Source organism: Sebastes umbrosus, chromosome 20 (genome assembly GCF_015220745.1).
Source record: "Sebastes umbrosus isolate fSebUmb1 chromosome 20, fSebUmb1.pri, whole genome shotgun sequence".
Taxonomy (NCBI): Eukaryota; Metazoa; Chordata; class Actinopteri; order Perciformes; family Sebastidae; genus Sebastes; species Sebastes umbrosus.
This window is the reverse complement of record NC_051288.1, coordinates 4450553-4468786: the sequence shown is the minus strand read 5'-3', so window position 1 is coordinate 4468786 and position 18234 is coordinate 4450553. Positions and strand designations below refer to the sequence as shown.

Below are 18234 nucleotides of genomic sequence, written 5' to 3'. Positions count from 1 at the left end.
TTTTATGAACTTTGGTTTGACAATGCAGCAGTTAAGAGAACAAAGTTCCCAATCGAAATCAGCGGGGCATATTATGCTGATTACAGTGTGGAAGAAGCCAGGGATTCATTGATTTAATTTTCCTCTCGTCAAAGAAATAGGTCCTTCATTACCAACGTTGCTGTGTGGGACCAGTTTCTTTGACAGAGGGGCAAAGTGGGTGTTCATCGTGGGTGTTCATGCTACAGTGCTTTATTTGAACCCAAGGCCAGCGAGAGGAAATTACTTTCTTTTATTTCCTTTTTATTTCTGAACTTTTGATTTCAGTAACCACTACATAGCACATCCGTCATTGTCAAATGAGTTCCTACAATAGTTTCTGTATTCATCTCTCGTACGACCATTCAGGGTTTTCTCGTAATTTGTCTTTACCTGAGCCCTCGATTCCTCCCCAAAACTTGAAGAGCCAGCATACTGAAATAATTAACTCTCATTAAGTCAGCGCTAATTAGAGAGAGCGCTGTTGAGACGTGTGTGTGTGTGTGTTGTAAAAGCTTTTTGATAAAGTTCGCTGGCAGTTTTTCTGTTTACCTCCTGATAGTGAAGTGGAAGCCAGGGAGAAAATTAACAGCAGCTGAAAGCCAAATGCTGACAGTTTCTTTGTGTCTGTAAAGTTTGTCAGGTCTGCTACTTTGTCAGAAAAGCACCTGGCTGTTTTTACGTTCCAACCCACACAAAACCCCTCTGGCTTGGCTCATTAGAGGAAAACCTTGAGAATTTAAATAAAATGACCCTTTTAACCTTTTTAAACTCTGGTTTAATACAACATTGGTCTTAAGGTCTTATTTTCAACCCGATCTCATGGGAAGGCGTATAAATAGCACGCATTACAATGATATGCCACATGTCATGAGAACACATTTAAGGCTATTCGCATTACAATGATATACCGCATGTCATGAGAACGCATTTAAGGCTATTCGCATGTCATTTATACGAGGCCTTTTGCGACTTTGTACACCATGCAACAAAACTATGGTTATGGCTGCAGTTAGGTTTAGGCAACAAAACCACTTTGTTAGGTTTAAGAAAAAAATACATGGTTGGGCTTAAAATAGTCAAATATGTACAGAAACAACATAACATAAGTACAGAAAACACGTAAAGAACATCACTAAAACACGTGACAAATGTCACTAACGTAACTTACAAAAAAAAAACACCAGTTTCGAACATCCCCATCTCCTGGTTGAAAGTCCTCTGTTTGTTGGACCCCGAAAAAGTGTCTACTTTTTTTCCGAACAAGGTCAATTTTACTGAGCTTTTGCACCACGAATAAAGACATCAACCTATCAATTTGTGCGGAATGGGTTGAGTGACGCCTATATTTATGAAACAACAATACGGAGGCTTCGTACGAACCAAGACAGCAACCTTTATTACTCCTTTGTACCTTGACAAAGATGGTGAAGAGCAGATCCACTCCTTCCGTTCTTGCCTTTCACAATAAAAGCCCTAGACATAATATTCGTAGGCGAGTATCTTGCATTTGCGTGTTGTTTATTCATCACGCCCCTGGTGTGTAAAGGTCTTTAGATGAGACAATTTATACTACTACTACACTAATCAACCTGTTATATCTTGTTTTATTCAATCCGTACAAAAAAACAAGTGTAAAAATGACACATTGTAGTTAAACAGGGGGTTATGTGCAGGACTATTTCTTGGCCTGGCACAGTCACTTTCTGGAGTCTTGACTAGTTGCCTGGCAACCTCACGGCGACGACAAGATTCCAGGTGCTGATGTGCTGTTTTGCTAAGCAGCCAGTACAGACAAAGTGTCATATAATCTACCACACTGTTCCTGACCTCAAGATGTTTATCTGTCATCTGCCTTGCATTGGTTTCTGTTGTTGGAACACTTGGTTGGTTGTGACACATCAAATGTGTCAGAAAGATGGAAAAACATAATGCCTATTGGGAACGAGCCACAGCATTAGTTCAGCATTTGAAATGGATTGATCAATATCAGCGAGTCATCCTCGTATTACTAGCGGGGTTGTTGAGATTTCTGGTGTTTAAACCTCACTGCTGGCACTCTGTTTTGGAAATCAAAACAGCGAGTGATTAAAATTAATGAATGAAACTTCACAGCAGTTTTTTTTAATGCCAGGACAAACAAAGGAGCACAATTGAGTGGGAAAACCCTGCTACAGTTTTAGATGACGGCCAATAGACTCCATTTCAAAAACGGAATACATGATACACTGTTGCAGCAACTGTTCCAATGGTTCTGTCCTTTGCTGTTATCCAAAGCATGATGTAGGCAGTATCATAAGACCATAGTAAAATGTTTATACAAGGGCTGTCAATCGATTAAGATATTTAATCGCGATTAATCACGATTGTCAATAGTTAATCGTGATTAATCACACATTTTTCTGCTCAAAATGAACCTTAAAGGAAGATCTGTCAAGTGTTTAATACTCTTATCAACATGGAAGTAGGCAAATATGCTTGCTTTATGCAAATGTATGTATATATTTATTATTGGAAATCAATTAACAACACAAAACAATGACAACTATTGTCCAGAAACCCTCACAGGTACTGCATTTAGCAGAAATAATATGCTCAAATCATAACATGGCAAACTGCAGCCCAACAGGCAACAACAGCTGTCAGTGTGTCAGTGTGCTGACTTGACTATGACTTGCCCCAAACTGCATGTGATTATCATAAAGTGGGCATGTCTGTAAAGGGGACACTCGTGGGTACCCATAGAACCCATTTACATTCACATATCTGGAGGTCAGAGGTCAAGGGACTCCTTTGAAAATGGCCATGCCAGTTTTTTTTAAAAATTTAACACAAGTTTGGTGCGTTATTTAGCTTCCTTCCCAACTAGCTTGTTGGGACATAACAGGGTTGGAACCCCTTTTCTAGTTTCATAGGATACCAGTATCTTCACTCTAGCTCTATTGGTACATGTCCACATCCTCCGTCCATTCCACGCTTCCCATTCATTGTCTACGTAAGCAGCCGTGCAATGCATTCTGATAGCGTGGCGGTGCGATTCGAGAGACGGGGCGTCACACTGGCCGTTCCTCATTTACATAAAGTTACATAAAGCAAATCACGGACGTCCGACGCAACTCACCGCCTATGGAAACTCCCAAGAAACTTTTAAACTAAGCTTTGTGGTTCCAAAATATAGACAGATTCAGCCAGTGCATGGCTTATTTCTCTCATAAAATGCTATCAGAGATACATTTCAGTGAACTATTTTTTGTTATATAAGAGAAGAGAAGAAACGATGTTTGGAAACCAACCATGTTGGTTCCAGTTTCGAAAGTTGGGAGCAGCAGCCCATGAGGGAAAGTGTTCGTCCAATCAGGTGCCCAGTGCCTATAGTAGCAGCCCATCAAGCGTGCTGGGAAGCGAGGCGATCCCTCGCGATAAAAAACGCCCCTGTGGACATGTACCATAAAACCTGAGCCTGAGCATGGTACAGCTTCTGAAAGACAGTAAAGTCGGCCGAGGACGCCGACATCCGAGTGGAAGAGGTTAAAATTCTGCCTTGTGTTAATGCTTCGTGACAAGCTGGTATGACATGGCTGGTACCAATGGATTCATTAGGTTTTTCTAGTTTGATATGATACAAGTATCTTCACTCTAGCTTTAGAATTGAGCGTCTGCAACCTAAAAATTGCAAGTTTTGTTAAAAAAATGGTGGCGTTCAAAACGAATTTGCGTTAACGCGTTATTACATTAACTTTGATAGTCCTAGTCTATATGTATGTTGTTGTTGTTGTTGGAGGTCCTGATTACTCATATATATTCAAAGTAAGTGCTGGTCAGGCTGGCAGGTTGATTGACAGATAGCTTAGAGCTGTCTAGTTCTTAAGGCTGCTGATGAATATTAATGGTCATTTGTCAATAGCTCAGCACCGTGTGTAGGCGTTAGTGTGTTTAGTCATAGCCTTTATACTGTATGTGTGTGTGTGTATTGTCTTTGTGTTTTAATAAGTGTTCAGTATGTGTGGCTGTTGTCTAATATGTATGTGTTTGGCTTCCTTACTTACCGTTGTTTGCATGTACGTGTGTGTGTGTGTGTGTGTGTGTGGCAACGTGTGGGTGTCCACACTGCACAGCAATCTACAAAAATTGTCAGTCTGTCAAAGCCCATTCCACAATCTGCCACTTTACTGCTGCCACGCTTATCAGCTAACACACACACACCTTCGGAAATATGACTTGTTTGTGTCAGCTTTTAACATTGATTTCCTCAGCTGCCTATTGAACCTTCTTAGTTTATTTTTGGGGATGAAGTGCGAAAGGGAGCACCATTTAGAAGAGCTGACATTTTGTTTAAACAACCAGTGCATGATGGAGTGTATGCATGGTGGCTATGGGGCCCTACATGTAAAGTGTTCTGTATTTTTAGTTTTATCTGTGCTCTGAAACTTTGGTATTTTGAGGTGCAGGTTTTGTTTTTTAAATTTCGGTAGCTGGTTCGATTAAAAACAAACCAACCAATACAATTTCTTGAACGTCAATATCATAATTCTCTTCATACCGTCACACATGTTTAGCAGGCAAAATTTCCCCTAATATAAGTGTCATATCATCTTATATTATATTATATTGGAATATTATTACTGATGCATTAAGGCATGGCAGCATTTGCAGTTTTGGGCAAAAACCATGCAGTTTTTTGACTGCAGTATAAATGTGTTATTTTCGCCTATTCTAAATGAACCCTAAACAGTCTTGGAATTTTTATAAATTGGATATGACTGGAAAGACTCTTGTGGATCCAATGAGCCCAATTGTATTCATGTGTGATGATGTTAGTCCTCATAGAAGCCATTTCATTGTAGTGAGACCTTTTATTGAAACTTGATGTCACTGTATAAAAGGACCTGTGGTGACCTCTAGGATAATCACAGCCTCATGAAACTTTACAGCCACCAACTAGAGACCTAGAGCATTCAGAGGATGGATGGATCAAACTAGAGATCTAGAGCATTCAGAGGATGGATGGATCAAACTAGAGACCTAGAGCATTCAGAGGATGGATGGATCAAACTGGAGACCTAGAGCATTCAGAGGATGCAGGCTTGGGAGCCAATTGTAAAATCACGTGGTGTCTCTGTGTCGTCAGTTAGTGTGGAAAAAAGGGATAAACGGCTGAGATTGACGTTGTCTGCCTGGCAACGACTTGTTGTGAAGTTAATGCAATAGAACGGGGGAGGGAGAATGCGACATCTAGTGGCCGAATGTTATCAATAGCACCTTTTAAAGTGCAGCTGAGTCCCAATACACTCTACAAGTAAAATTGATACATTGAACAAGTCATTTAGCTCAAATTAATCTTCAGGTTCCAGCTTTCAGATGATGTACTCCACTTTTATGTGACATCTACTGTTGACCTGCTGTCTCCCCCTAAAGACCCTTTGTCCCCCACTGGGTCTATGGTAAAGAGGGGTGGAGTGGAAGAGGTGCTGAAGCTGGTCCAGGTGGACTGTTTGTTCTACTATCGGGTGGTTTAATACTATAACAGCTCATTATATAGAACCATAAATTAGCATAAAATAGAGGATAATCAAGTGCAAGTACTTCTAAATTTTACATAAGTACTTGAGTTAATTTACTTAGCTACGTGCCTCAGAAAGGCATACATTGAAGCAACAACACAACAAGCTTTAATGCTCAATGAATGAAGTTTGGATTTTAACTTTGGTTTAAGTTGAATGAATCTTGATTAGAATTAGTATTTGGTTTTGACTTTAGGCAGTTAATATAATCGAGGGTTGTTTGTGCACGCAAAGATGGAATTTCGTCTTAAACCTAAGGAACCAACACCTGTAACACCTACAGTGTCTACTACTACATGCATGTTCATGTTTTTATGTGTTAACAGGGCTAATAATTGGACTTGCAGCTGCAGTATTTGGATATGCTTTGACTGGGGAACCATTTTCAGAAGCACTAAATAAAGGAGGTGGGACCTGGGTCCTTATTTATCAAGCATCTCAGAATCAGTCCCAGTATATGTGCTGAAAGTTAAACTACAACTAAATACACTTCAGAGTTGGACTTGAGTCATTTATGAAGCCACCTACACTTACTTTCAGGACTATTCCTTGGGGAGTGTGACATGACTGTTTTATGACACTCAAAGCCGCAAAGCTGAAAGTCAGATAACATGTAGCAGTGTACTGCTGTGTTTGAAATATGCAGAAAATAGTACCACTTTTTTTGTTGGCTTTATATGTATAGGCAAATAATATACATGACTAAGTTATAAATAAATAGCTTAAATCTCAGAATGATATTTACCAGTCATTCGCATAACTATAACTAAAAACTGGCAAGCAACTCGTGGCTAAAAAAAACAGAACTTGTATCCTACTACAACGGTTTGTATGATATCTTACGGAAAGTTATTTTTTTCATTTTTCATGCCTTCTACGAATGCCCAGCAACACAAGTGATCAGTAAATAAGCATGTAAAACAATTACGTTAAAATCGGTACTTTCGTTGCATAAAATAAGTATGTTTGTTACATAAAATCAGTATGATTGTTATGTAAAACAATTACGTTTGTTACGTATAATAAGTACGTTTGTTATGTAACTTACACAAGTGGCGTTAGTTAAGTACGTAAGTTACGTAACAGAAGTACGTTAAAATAAGTCAACCTTGACCTTTGGTATATCACACGGGACACTAACAGCAGTCTCCTGCGGAAAAGTCTCATGTTTGTTTGACCCGACCTCCCTACGCAAACTTTGTCGGCCTTTTTTACTATGTCACCTACAGGCTGTCCTGCACGTTCTGGCTCACGACTACGTGGGTTATATATGAATTAGTCATTTCATTAGTCATTAGCCAACCTAGGAAATTCATTTCCTAGGTTAATAAAGTTAACCTACTCTGACAATTTTTTGGCGTAGGACTGATTTCCCACTCTGAGACGCTTGACAAATACACGCCCAAGTCTTTGTTTCGTGTGTGTTTGTGTCTGAGTGAGTACAGGTGTGCTGGTTCACATATGCGTCCTTGTATGTCACACAGCCTAAAAAACAAATGCCCAGCTTCTGTTTGTTTTTCCAGGTCAGCAACACAGTAGATATGAGCCTTTAGATGCCGTGTAAGAGCCAAGTACAGCTGAAGATCATTATTATTTTTATGTATAATAGTTTGTTTCATCAGTGATCCCGTTTAAAAAACGTTGACTGAGACACTCACTCACAACGTAGAATAATGGAGCTGGAAAAGATGGTGTAAAAGACGGTAATGACCGGTCCTATTGACAAGGTCAAGTCAAAGTTTATTTATTGCCTATAATAAACAGGATTTTATAGACAAATAGGCTATAGATCATATGACAAGACTTGATCTCTTATGCCTCCTATCTCATCCAGTTATGACTTCATCTTCATAAAACCTGCTTCACATATCTGCTCATCACAGAAAGCTGATAGATTTCACATCAAAGCTGAAACATTCTGCCGGATGGTGTTGTGGACTCACAGTTATATTAACACCCAGCCTACACGCAGCGCCGCTAACATCTTTACTCCGGTGTAAAGTAAAACATTAGTAACACTTTGTGTCACTGTAACACTGTAAACCAGTCCCTGTTAGTCCCGCTTCCATCAGACATTAACACGGATATCTCAGTTGTGGCTCTTACATAACAGAACCAAATAAAACTGCATATTGCAAACAAACCTCCAGTGACTCAGAATAAGCATTACTGGTTACTTATAATGGTGGAGAGCCCTGAAACATCTGCTCCCAGGCAGAGTGGTGGTGATGGTGGTGATGGTGGTAGCAAATGGATTTGGAGTGGCTGCACCTGGAAAACTCACCCAGTGTGTCATTTTTTTTTTATTCAATTTCAGCTTCCTCCTTTTCCATTGTAGTTGTGTTATTTAGCAACATGGTTATTATGTCTAGTTTTAGAAATAAAATTAAAATATTGAAATCAGATCCAGATAAGATAGGCACAGTTAACCACAGAAAATATCTTTTACACTATTTGCTGGCTGGGTGGCTGGAGTATTGCTTCCTTGGTGGTAAGCATTTCAGTAATGGAAACTGCTCAGAAACCCTTTTTATTGTCAATCTATCTAGGAAAGCCATCCATCCTCTGAATGCCCTAGGCCTCTATGAAGAGACTGCATTTTTGTGGCTGTTAAGTTTCATGAGGCTGTGATTCAGCACAGCTCATTTTTATACAGTGAGGTCAAGTTTCAAAAAATGGTCTCACGACAATTAAATGGCTACTATGGGGACTAACATCATCACACATGAAAACAGTTGGGCTCCTTGGATCCACAAGAGTCTCAGCTTTACAGTGATACCCACTTTATGTAATTCTAAGACTGTTTAGGGACCCCAGTATGCAGAAACCAAAACCAAAAAATGGCATTGTTTTTTACCCAAACTGCATGTGATTATCATAAAGTGGGCATGTCTGTAAAGGGGAGACTCGTGGGTACCCATAGAACCCATTTTCACTCTGATATTTTGAGGTCAGAGGTCAAGGGGACCCCTTTGGAAATTGCCATGCCAGTTTTTCCTCACCAAAATTTAGGAGCGTTATTTAGCCTCCTTCCCGTCATGCTAGCGTGACATGGCTGGTACCAATGAATTCCTTGGGTTTTTTTTCTAGCTCCATATGATAGTAACTTCTCTAGCTCTAAAACTGAGCCCGCCACAGCCTCTGAAAGACCGTAAAGTCGTCCGATGGTGCCGGCGCCCTTGAGGAGTGGAAGAGGTTGATGCTGTTGCACTCTGCTGCTTCAAAGTGAGTGGCCTCATTGAAATGAATCAAGGGACTGCATTTTTTCACACAGGGCTGTTGTCTGTCTAAAAGCGGCCTAAGGCTTATAGAGAAATTGAACAAAGTTTAGCATTTTAACTCAACACTACTCAAGCGGCTGGTGGTGGGGTTAGGGTACAAAAAACATTTATATAGCTGGTACCAGGAGGCATCCTTCCCTACATGTAAAAACATATTTTTCCAGTGAGCTGCTCCGCCGGAATGAGCGAGCTAACCCAGGGAGTCTCTCAGATTGCTAATTCATGTTAGAATCTGTAACCCTTCTGTCAACAGCCATCATAGAAGACTTCTCCTGAGCTTCTGTGGGCATAAACATAACCACTGTTTGTTTCCAGAGGCTGCCCTTGGGCGGTTACTCTTTCCAGGTGTAAAGCGCAGTAAACACGCAGCAAATGATTCTCCGATGATGTTAAGTGTTTCCCATTTGTAAGGTAAACTAACAATACCTCACTATATCCCATGCAATATGGATGAAATGCATTAAAAATGAGGGAAAGTAAGTCGTCGGAGAGTGGGCCAATTGCTCAAGGCTTCAAACTCACCGACACCAGCCTCTGATTGTACAGTTTGACTGCCAAGCAGAAAACTGGATGGAAACCAAAAGGAACTTTTGGGTGCAGGTGATGCAGCATTAAGCGGAGTGACCAAATAAATTAGGCTTTGTTTGCTCTTGTGATTAGTTTATTTTCACACACATACACACTGTGCCGAGCCACTTGCCTGCAGGGTCGCTCCAGCCCGTGATTTGTTGCTCAGTTATTCTACAATCCACTTCAACCTAGCCAGCAGGTATTCAATTCAGTTTAATGGAATGCATTTTTCCGTGTTCCGTGTGTGTATGTTGACATGCTTTTTAACACAGACTGCTCACCCTCCTGCTACCGTATTCAGCCGCTTTCTTTCATGCCGAGGTCTTTTTGCTGTCTGACCTGCCAACCTACCCACATTGGAAAGAGGAAATGCCTCAATTTAAAAAAAAAAAAATGAAAAGCTTTTTCAACTGCGAGTGAAAAGCAATCATAACTTCAATTTCTCTGCTGTTGAGACTGGGCCAACAGATCAGCCGTTTTCTGCTGCCGTCTCCTCTCCTGTGTTGCTTAGAACCCAAAAGGTCTTCATCTGGGATTTTCATGCAGTTCTCTGACCAACCATCACTTTTGACGACAGTCAACTATAAACTGCTATTCCCGTCACAGTCATCTTTCTTGCCGTACCAGGTTCTTTCCGACTTCCCTGAAAGACAAAGCCTTGTTTGCCGTTTTCATCTCCTGCTCATGTCTTGGCCCCTTAAATGTAGATGAACATCCAGCACCACCATGGATGTACAGGAGAACTGATTACAGCGTTGGAGGCAGGCTCCCTTCATTCCTATAGAAGTTGCTCAGTGGTGCGTGAAGCCAAAATGGCTCGACTGCCGAGTGATAAAAATACCCAGATCTTTCGGCGGTCTTGCACATCCATGGGTCCACAGGGCAGTAGCGTTTCCTTTAACCCCGCCTCCCAGCCCTTGATCCACCATCGGGCTTGGGCTCATTCACATGAATGGAGGAAAATAACTCTGGATTTGGCTATTAATGTATTTTATAATTTCTAGTACCCAATGATTTAAATAAGGGTTATTTAAGTATTTGTACTGGGTAGTTGATTTACCTAAAAAAAAAAAAAAAGATCAGCTGAGTTACAGACGTCTCTTTCCTAATGTAAGTCTATGGGAAAAAGTCATTTTGGGCCTAATCACATCATGTGACCCACCCGGAAGTTGTAATCCCATCGTGGCCACTGCGAATATTTGCTTCAAAGCCCGGAGCTCTTCCTGGGAGCTTGGGCTCCACAATATACCGTTATGCTACAACTTGGGGGTGTGGTCTGCTTCTGCGTAGAATTCAACCAGGCGGGTCAGGGACGGCCACTCGGTTTGGTATATTTGTAGAGTATTTCTTCATTGACAGAAGATCAAAGTACGGTACCGAATGCTTTTCTCATTGGAAAAGATGTTTTTTGCTCTTCTCCCTACCGGTTTCGGCAAGAGTTTGATTGACAGACAGTTCATCCAATCACCTGCCAAGTATTTTTTTGAAAATGCCTGTCCTTTTCTAGGCAGTTTCCAATGACGGCTTCTCAGATGGTTATGTGTAACAAAACATCTAACAGGTCAGGTTAACAACCACAGGTTTAAGATTAAATTGTTAACAAGAGCACAAAGTTCAACATAGCTCTACATACTAAAGAGCTAGCCTCTTAATTTTGCTCTCAAAGTGCACCAGATTGATGCATCAACCTTTTTCAAAAGATACATAATTTAGGGTGAAAAGTCCTGTATTTTTTCATATCGCAATATACTGTATAGTGCATAAAAAAAATTGCAATGTCAGTTTTCTTTCCAATATCGTGCAGCCTTATTAATTGGACTACTATGTCAGCATGTTGACACTCTATTGGGCTCTACAGGACCATAAGAGTAAAGGCTAAACCATTCAACCATAGTTTCAGTCCCCAAGCTGTACATACTATATGCTAACAGGATAACGAGGCGTAAAATGCAGAGAAAAACATGTTTTGCGCCAGCACCGGTTGGAAACCCGTCTCTCCGTGAAACGCAGGGTTGCTGATATCCCCACTGGGTCCTGACCAAGGCTGTGTGCTCATCCATCTTGTTTGCCAATTGTATCACACCTTGTGTAATGATGGATGGCAAAGTTAAGGTCAGCTCTCTATCTAGTAGAGTCGTTGAAGACAATGCAGGAGCTGCTGCAACTGGTGACCATTAACTTGGTGTCATTCTGATCCCAAGAACCAATTATTTTCCTCCATGAAAATACCGCAGAGGTATTGGAAAGCTACAGTGTGCTTGGCATCTTCAGTGTTGGTAAATGATGCAATAAACGTGGAATAAAAATTGAGAAAGACTGCTTATGGCGGAGGTGAATGGGTCCAACAAACACAGGACTTTCAACCAGGACACCAGTTTTCGAGAGTTCTTCGAGAGTTTTTCAGTTTTGTTCTGCAAAAGTTAAAGTTTTTCCAAAGTTTTTTAGTGACATTTGTGACGTGTTTTCCATACTTTTGTTACGTATGTTTGTTGCGTTGTTTCTGTAGGTATTTTACTTTTACTTATAAGTACTTCACGTACTTATTTTAAGCGCAACTATGATATTTTTCCTAAACCTAAGTGAGTGGTTTTGTTGCTCCCTGCTGATGCTGCACCTTCATACATTCATGTAATATTCCCTATTTGGTGAGGCAAAACATGACACTGACACACAATCCTCTGGTGGACAGCTTTAACATGATATTGAGTTGAAAAGAGAGCCTCGTTGTAGATGCCGGTCTCTTAGTATTCACAAAAAGCTAATCATAATAAAGCTATATGCCACTGCACTTGCTTTACAAACTCCATTTCATTTTAGAAAAGAGCATTCCCCTTGAAAGCATCATTTAGTTTGGCCTCTGTAATGTTTTGAATAGCTGTTTTTACTCACTTGCGCTCAGTATCTTTATCACTTGCCTAGCTTTCAATGTCTGCAGTTGTAATTTAGTTTAATTTTTTTCTCTCTTTTGTCTTTCAGAATAAAGTAATGAGCATTGATGCTGTGAAGGTCAAACTGCAGGTAAGAACAACGATGTATCTCTAAGAAGTCTCTGTGTAAATGCTTAAGAGTCTACTTTAGTTTAGTCAGAGTGAGGATGTATGTGTGTTCTCCTTAATAAGAAATCACCAGCTTCCCATGGCGCACATACCTCCCATACATCTTCACTGCCGCCCATACGATGACTTAATGAGGCCTTGGTTAATCTCCATCAGTCAATTAGCCCGCTGCTCTGCCTGACTGAAGACACAAGAGGGAATAACAGACTTTCCATCAGATTACCAAGCCTGGAAGTTATCAGCGAGAGACAGCCAGAGATGCCGATGAATCCTCGTCGTTCAAAAACAGCATTAGATACTGTCTGATGAGTTTTTCACATCAATTACACAACACTCGCGCTCTCTCTCCCACTCTCTCATCTTTCATATCTTTAATAGATCTGTGTAATGGATCGCTCAAATGTGATATTTCAGGTGATTTCCTCAGGAAGGAGTTTAATGAAAGTTGCAGGCATAGGCGCACTTTGTAATTTAAAAAACTTTATTAAAAGTTGTAAAACAGAATGGAACATTACAGCAGATTGCACGGCTCCATTTTTGCAAACCTGCACAGCTCAGTACCAGAACCAACCCATTATGTTAATATAAGTACTGCGACCTGACCATTGGCAAACCTCCGGGTTTGAGAAGTGAAGCCAATGCAGAAGTGCCTTAAACTTGAATTCTTTCTAACAGCCAGCAGGGGGCGACTCCTCTGGTTGCTAAAATAAGTCTGATTGTATAGAAGTCTATGAGAAAATGAGCCTACTTCTCACTTGATTTATTACCTCAGTAAACATTGTAAACATGAGTTTATGGTCTCAATCGCTAGTTTCAAGTCTTCTTCAATACAGCATGATGTTCATTTAGTAAATTATGGTCCCATTTAGAGTCAAATAGACCATAAAGCAGGGGATGCTTTAGGGCGTGGCTACCTTGTGATTGACAGGTCGCTACCACGGCATTGTCCGTGGTAGAACTTTAACCCTTTCACAGTGTGTTTTCAGTTCATGAAAGTTAATTCTAAACATTTTGGTCGCCTAAAAATGTCTTATTCAGTGTTCGGTTGTACTTAGCTCCACCCTCTTGTGTCAAGATGGCGACGGACAAAATGCCGAACTCGAGGCTTCAAAACGGCAGTCCACAAACCAATGGGTGATGTCACGGTGACTACAATCGTTGGTTTTAGCTGGGTTCTCTGTTCTTGAATCACAAATCCAGCAGAGGAAAAGTCTTTCTCACTCCATGCCAGGATGGCGAGCACATCCCGCACAATCAGTGCCAGGCTTTCGCAATAATAGTCACGTAACTACATCACGTACGATACGTTGCTGACTTAACTATGTAACAAATGTATTTATGAAACCCAAACCACAATATTTTGCTAAACCTAACAAAGTAGTTGTGCTGCCTAAATTAATAATTGCTCGGACGATGTTGTTTTAGCTAATCAAATAAAAGTTGGTTCAGTGACATGTTAAATATTATTATATAATAATAATAATATAATATTGTGATGATAAAGATATGCTCTTGTTCTTTCTCTTTAGATTTGGGACACTGCTGGACAGGAGCGTTTCCGGAGCGTCACTCATGCTTACTACCGCGATGCTAACGGTAGGATCCCTCTGCGTTTGATTGTGACTGACATCCTCCCCTCTGTCTTTCATCTCCTTCTGACACAGACAAACTGCTCTGACTGATGTTTCATTGCCTTTGTTTTCTTCAAAACGTTGTGATTGACATTGACATTCTCCCCGTTGCTCCCACTTTCCTGTTGGGATAGCAAAAAAAACACCCAAGTTGCAGCTGATTTGATAGACTGGTGTGTGTGTGTGTGTGTGTGTGTGTGTGTGTGTGTGTGTGTGTGTGTGTGTGTGTGTGTGTGTGTGTGTGTGCGTGCGTGCGTGCGTGCGTGCGTGTGTGTGTGTGTGTGTGCAGGCAGGCATTCGCCAGAGGCACTGTGATGTGCAGGTTCCCTTAAGCGAGAGAGGCTAACCACTGGGTGGGAAAATGAGCCTGCCTCTCACACAGCGGGGGGGGCGGGACAGCTATGAGTTTGTGTGTGTGTGTAGCAGTTATATCTCGAAACAATCCCACTGAGTACAGACAGCGCTGTGCCTCAGGCCAACCTGAATGAGCAGGTGTTCTGGAACACACACAAACACACACACACACTCCGCCGTAGAGGTATTATCTCAAACCTGAATCTATTCAGCTGCATACAAAAAAGCATCGTAATGGGTGGTTGTTGTGAAAGCGATCCCGTTGTTATCTTTATGTATGAGTGTGTGATTGCGTGTGTGTGTGCGGGTTTGTGTAAATGTGTGTTTTAACGGGTACGTACAGCCGTGGAATCGCAAGTGCATTCGCGCGGCTGGCCAGTTGCCCGGTGTTATTCGGATCCGTCAGTGCAACAGTTTACCCTCGCTGATCTTTAACAAGGCACCCAGGGAGCCTCGAAACCAACTCCTCCCGAGTTGTCCGTCTGTTACTGACTTTCAAATAAAGCTCATTCAGTCTGACGGGCAGGACCAGGGGAGGGGAAGCGGCCCGAATGCAGCTGTCACAGAGGCTGTCAATTCCTGTGAACTAATGGATGGTTTTTCCCTGACTCCGACTTTGAAATGCAAAGATCTGACACTTGGAGGGCTCTGCCTCGTTTGTGGAAGTCCGATGTCTTAAAAAAGACTTAACAATTACAGTGCCTCGACATTAGATCTATAATCCAAAGCATGACATCCATTTTGGAGAAAAACACTGCCTAAAGTCTGTCATTTAAAGCTTCTACACGTAACTTTAATTTTGTGTTTATTTTGGCGGTCCCTGTGGACAAAAGCGGTAGCGTTTCCAAGCACCAGAATCCCTTTAGAAAACCGCTCATTTTACTGCAGCGGGGTATTACAGTCTGCCCTGCGCAGTCCTGGTTCTGGTTTTCCCTTGCCTCCCTTCCCTCCAGCGGGCCCAGCAATACGGCCTCGGTCTCCAGCAGCGTGGTCGGCTCCCAGCGGGTACCGGCGGAGCAGCCGCTGCTGCCAGGCGCGGAGCTATCCACCTCCCAACGGAGCTCCGACTGCAGGTCGAATGCAGCAGCGAAGCCTGATCTGGGTCCGTCCGCAGTGGGCCGGTCATATAGAGGCATCAGTATTAAATTGAGACCGTTTCATAACGAGTTAAAAGTTCCTCAAAGTAACTTTAAATACTTCTACGGAGGATAAAGTCTGTAGTTATTATTTATAAATCGATATAAGATCAGTGTGTGGCATGGTGCGTTTAATTGCCTCACTAATTACATTTCGCTTTCTAGTATTTTCGTATTCTTTTTCATCTCTCATCATGAAGCCATTAGCCAAGTACCTACAGTATGCTGTGCTCTTTCAGTCACAGTCTTTGGAGCCCCTCGCCGCCATAGCCAAAGTTTTCTGCCACTGCACAGCTCCACCGCCATCTGCTATTAGTTGAGAAAAAAGATTTGAGCACATAAGGTGCTAAACTGAAAAGTGTCCACAAGTCTGAATGGAAAAGTGAACAGCCTGCCAGCGTCAGGAACGTCTCCAGGCTGCCGCTTATGTCACTACTCGAGCTAAAATAGATTATTCTACAACAAATGAGTCACAATCCGTTGTCATTTCCTATGAATAACTGTGTGCTTTGTGGGCTGTTTCTCTCTGTTGGAGGCTGATATATACCCAGCATCAGCCTGCAGTTAGTAAGTCATACCTGGCATGAATCATCTCGTGCAGCGAGTTAGTAAGAAAAATCACCGCAGTACTGAAAGCTCTGCAGCAGAAATGAAAATAAAAATAAAAAAATATATATTTTACGACTTAGGACGTTACTGGGAAATTCAGCTTTCATAAAATCTTGGTCTTGTCTTTGCAGTTTTGGCTGTTAACAACCTGTTAAATGCTCAGATGTGGGAATGTTTGTTGTAAATGTTCATCAAAGTTTACAGACCGAATTTGTATTTCGACTTTGACCTACTTAGGTCGCTGGATGAAACACATCAGGTAAAATAATGTTACATTTGTGCGTGGTCATAGCTACGTTAGCTAGCTAGCTAGCTAGTGTTGGTGACGTGTATTGTGCGAGACGAGAGATGTAGTTCACTGAGCGGCTTCACACAAAACTGCATTTTACTTCGACAAACCTACAACGAAACTGTGACTTTCTTGGCTTGCAAAATTATCTTTTCAAATGACCACGGAAAACAGTTCAATGTCCATTCTACTCCGATTCTATTTCTATAAAAAGCAGCAAATGCCTCGCCCAATGACAGCTCAGTCGGTGTTGTAACAAAAGTATAGCATGTCTCAAAGTGATACTTTGCCCCCTAACCAGCTATCGATTATTTTATTCCGATTTGGCCCCAATCTGGGCTGTCATTAAACCCTTAATGAGAGAGCGAGAAGATCCAGGCAGACAGTGCAAATGAGCTGGTGGTTGCAGCGAGCCCAGAAGCAATCTGCCCGGCCCATCTGGTGTACAAGGCGCCGCAAAGGTCCAGCTGGGTCCAGAAACCAGCCGCAGACTTTCGATTCCCTCCCTTTCCCCCCAGTGGAGCTGACAGTTAGTCATTCCCACAGCATGGAGCCAAACCACAGAAGCAGACTCAGTGGGGGAGACAAGTAACGAAGGGGGGTGGACTGGAAAGAGAGAGACAGAGATGTAAAATAAGAGAGAGGATACTAGATTGAAAGGCGTGGGTGGGAGAGGGTTAAAGATGGAGAAATTAATAATAATAATTTATCATATCAAGAAAGGAAACAAGAGGTCCAGGGGAACAAAGCAGTCAGACCTGTTCCAATACGCAAACAACTATTCTTCAAAACTCTCCAGGCTCGCTGACAAAATATGTAGAGAAAGAGAGCGTGAATAAAAGGGTAGAGAGAAATCATTGTAGAGCTTTCAATAGAAGCTCGCCCTGTAATGAAGTGGCATTCTGCTTCAATAGAAGGCAGCACCCTGTAACGGGAACAGAGGAATTAGAGAATAATGGAATTCAAGGTTGTCAAGAGTGCTCAGGTAATGGAAGAGAGTGAGCGGCTTTATTCCAGCCCCTTCATGCACTTATCCTTTATGACAAATGATGTGCTACTTAATGTGTTTAATTTAATGCAGTTTTGGAATTATTGTAGTCATAAGGAATCATAAGTGAAAGCCCCCGTCACAACCATTAACTCAGTGCTAGCAGTCACACAGATGTCACATTTTTCAATTGATGGACATTTCAGCCTAAAATGAAACTCCTCCAATGTCCTCTCCCATCATACCTTATCGCAAAAAAAAGACCCATCGTGATGGGTTTAAAGAAACAGAATGACAGAGTTAATAAATTTCATGGTGCAGGAAATGGCTTGCCTTACACACGAGTGCTCCAAACGGTGGTATATCATTAAAAGGGTCGTGTTGCTCAGAACGAGGAGCTTCTGCTGCTTCATTTCCCCGTAATGGCCTTCATCGAAGTCGAAGTCCGACCCCCGTCTCTTACTGTAGATTGCTTCTGATTCATTAGCAGCTGTAACTCAATGGTTGTTTCTTTTATCATCTTTCTGAAAAATGGGACATATTCCGTGGGTTTTTTCTGTCTTTATTTTAAAGTGGGAATAAGAACTGCTCATCATTTTAACCAGAATGAAACATGTTGTTTCATTCTGGTTAAAATGAAGTGTTGTTTAAACTGCTGGACGGATGCATCGGAAAGGGAAATCTTGCACAAAAAAAAGGTCATCCTACCTGATGAATGTCAGATATTGTTACATTTTCCAT

The 18234-nt window shown here is 41.6% G+C and overlaps 1 protein-coding gene across 1 annotated transcript in view; it reads left to right on the top strand.

The window, feature by feature from the left end:
• Positions 1 to 18234, top strand: part of LOC119479656 (ras-related protein Rab-26) — a 97377-nt gene that overhangs the window by 31432 nt on the left and 47711 nt on the right. Inside the window, exons 3-4 of the mRNA XM_037755484.1 lie at positions 12407 to 12448; positions 14016 to 14082. Of these exons, the coding sequence (XP_037611412.1) occupies positions 12407 to 12448; positions 14016 to 14082 (109 nt within the window). The remainder of the gene's footprint in view (positions 1 to 12406; positions 12449 to 14015; positions 14083 to 18234) is intronic.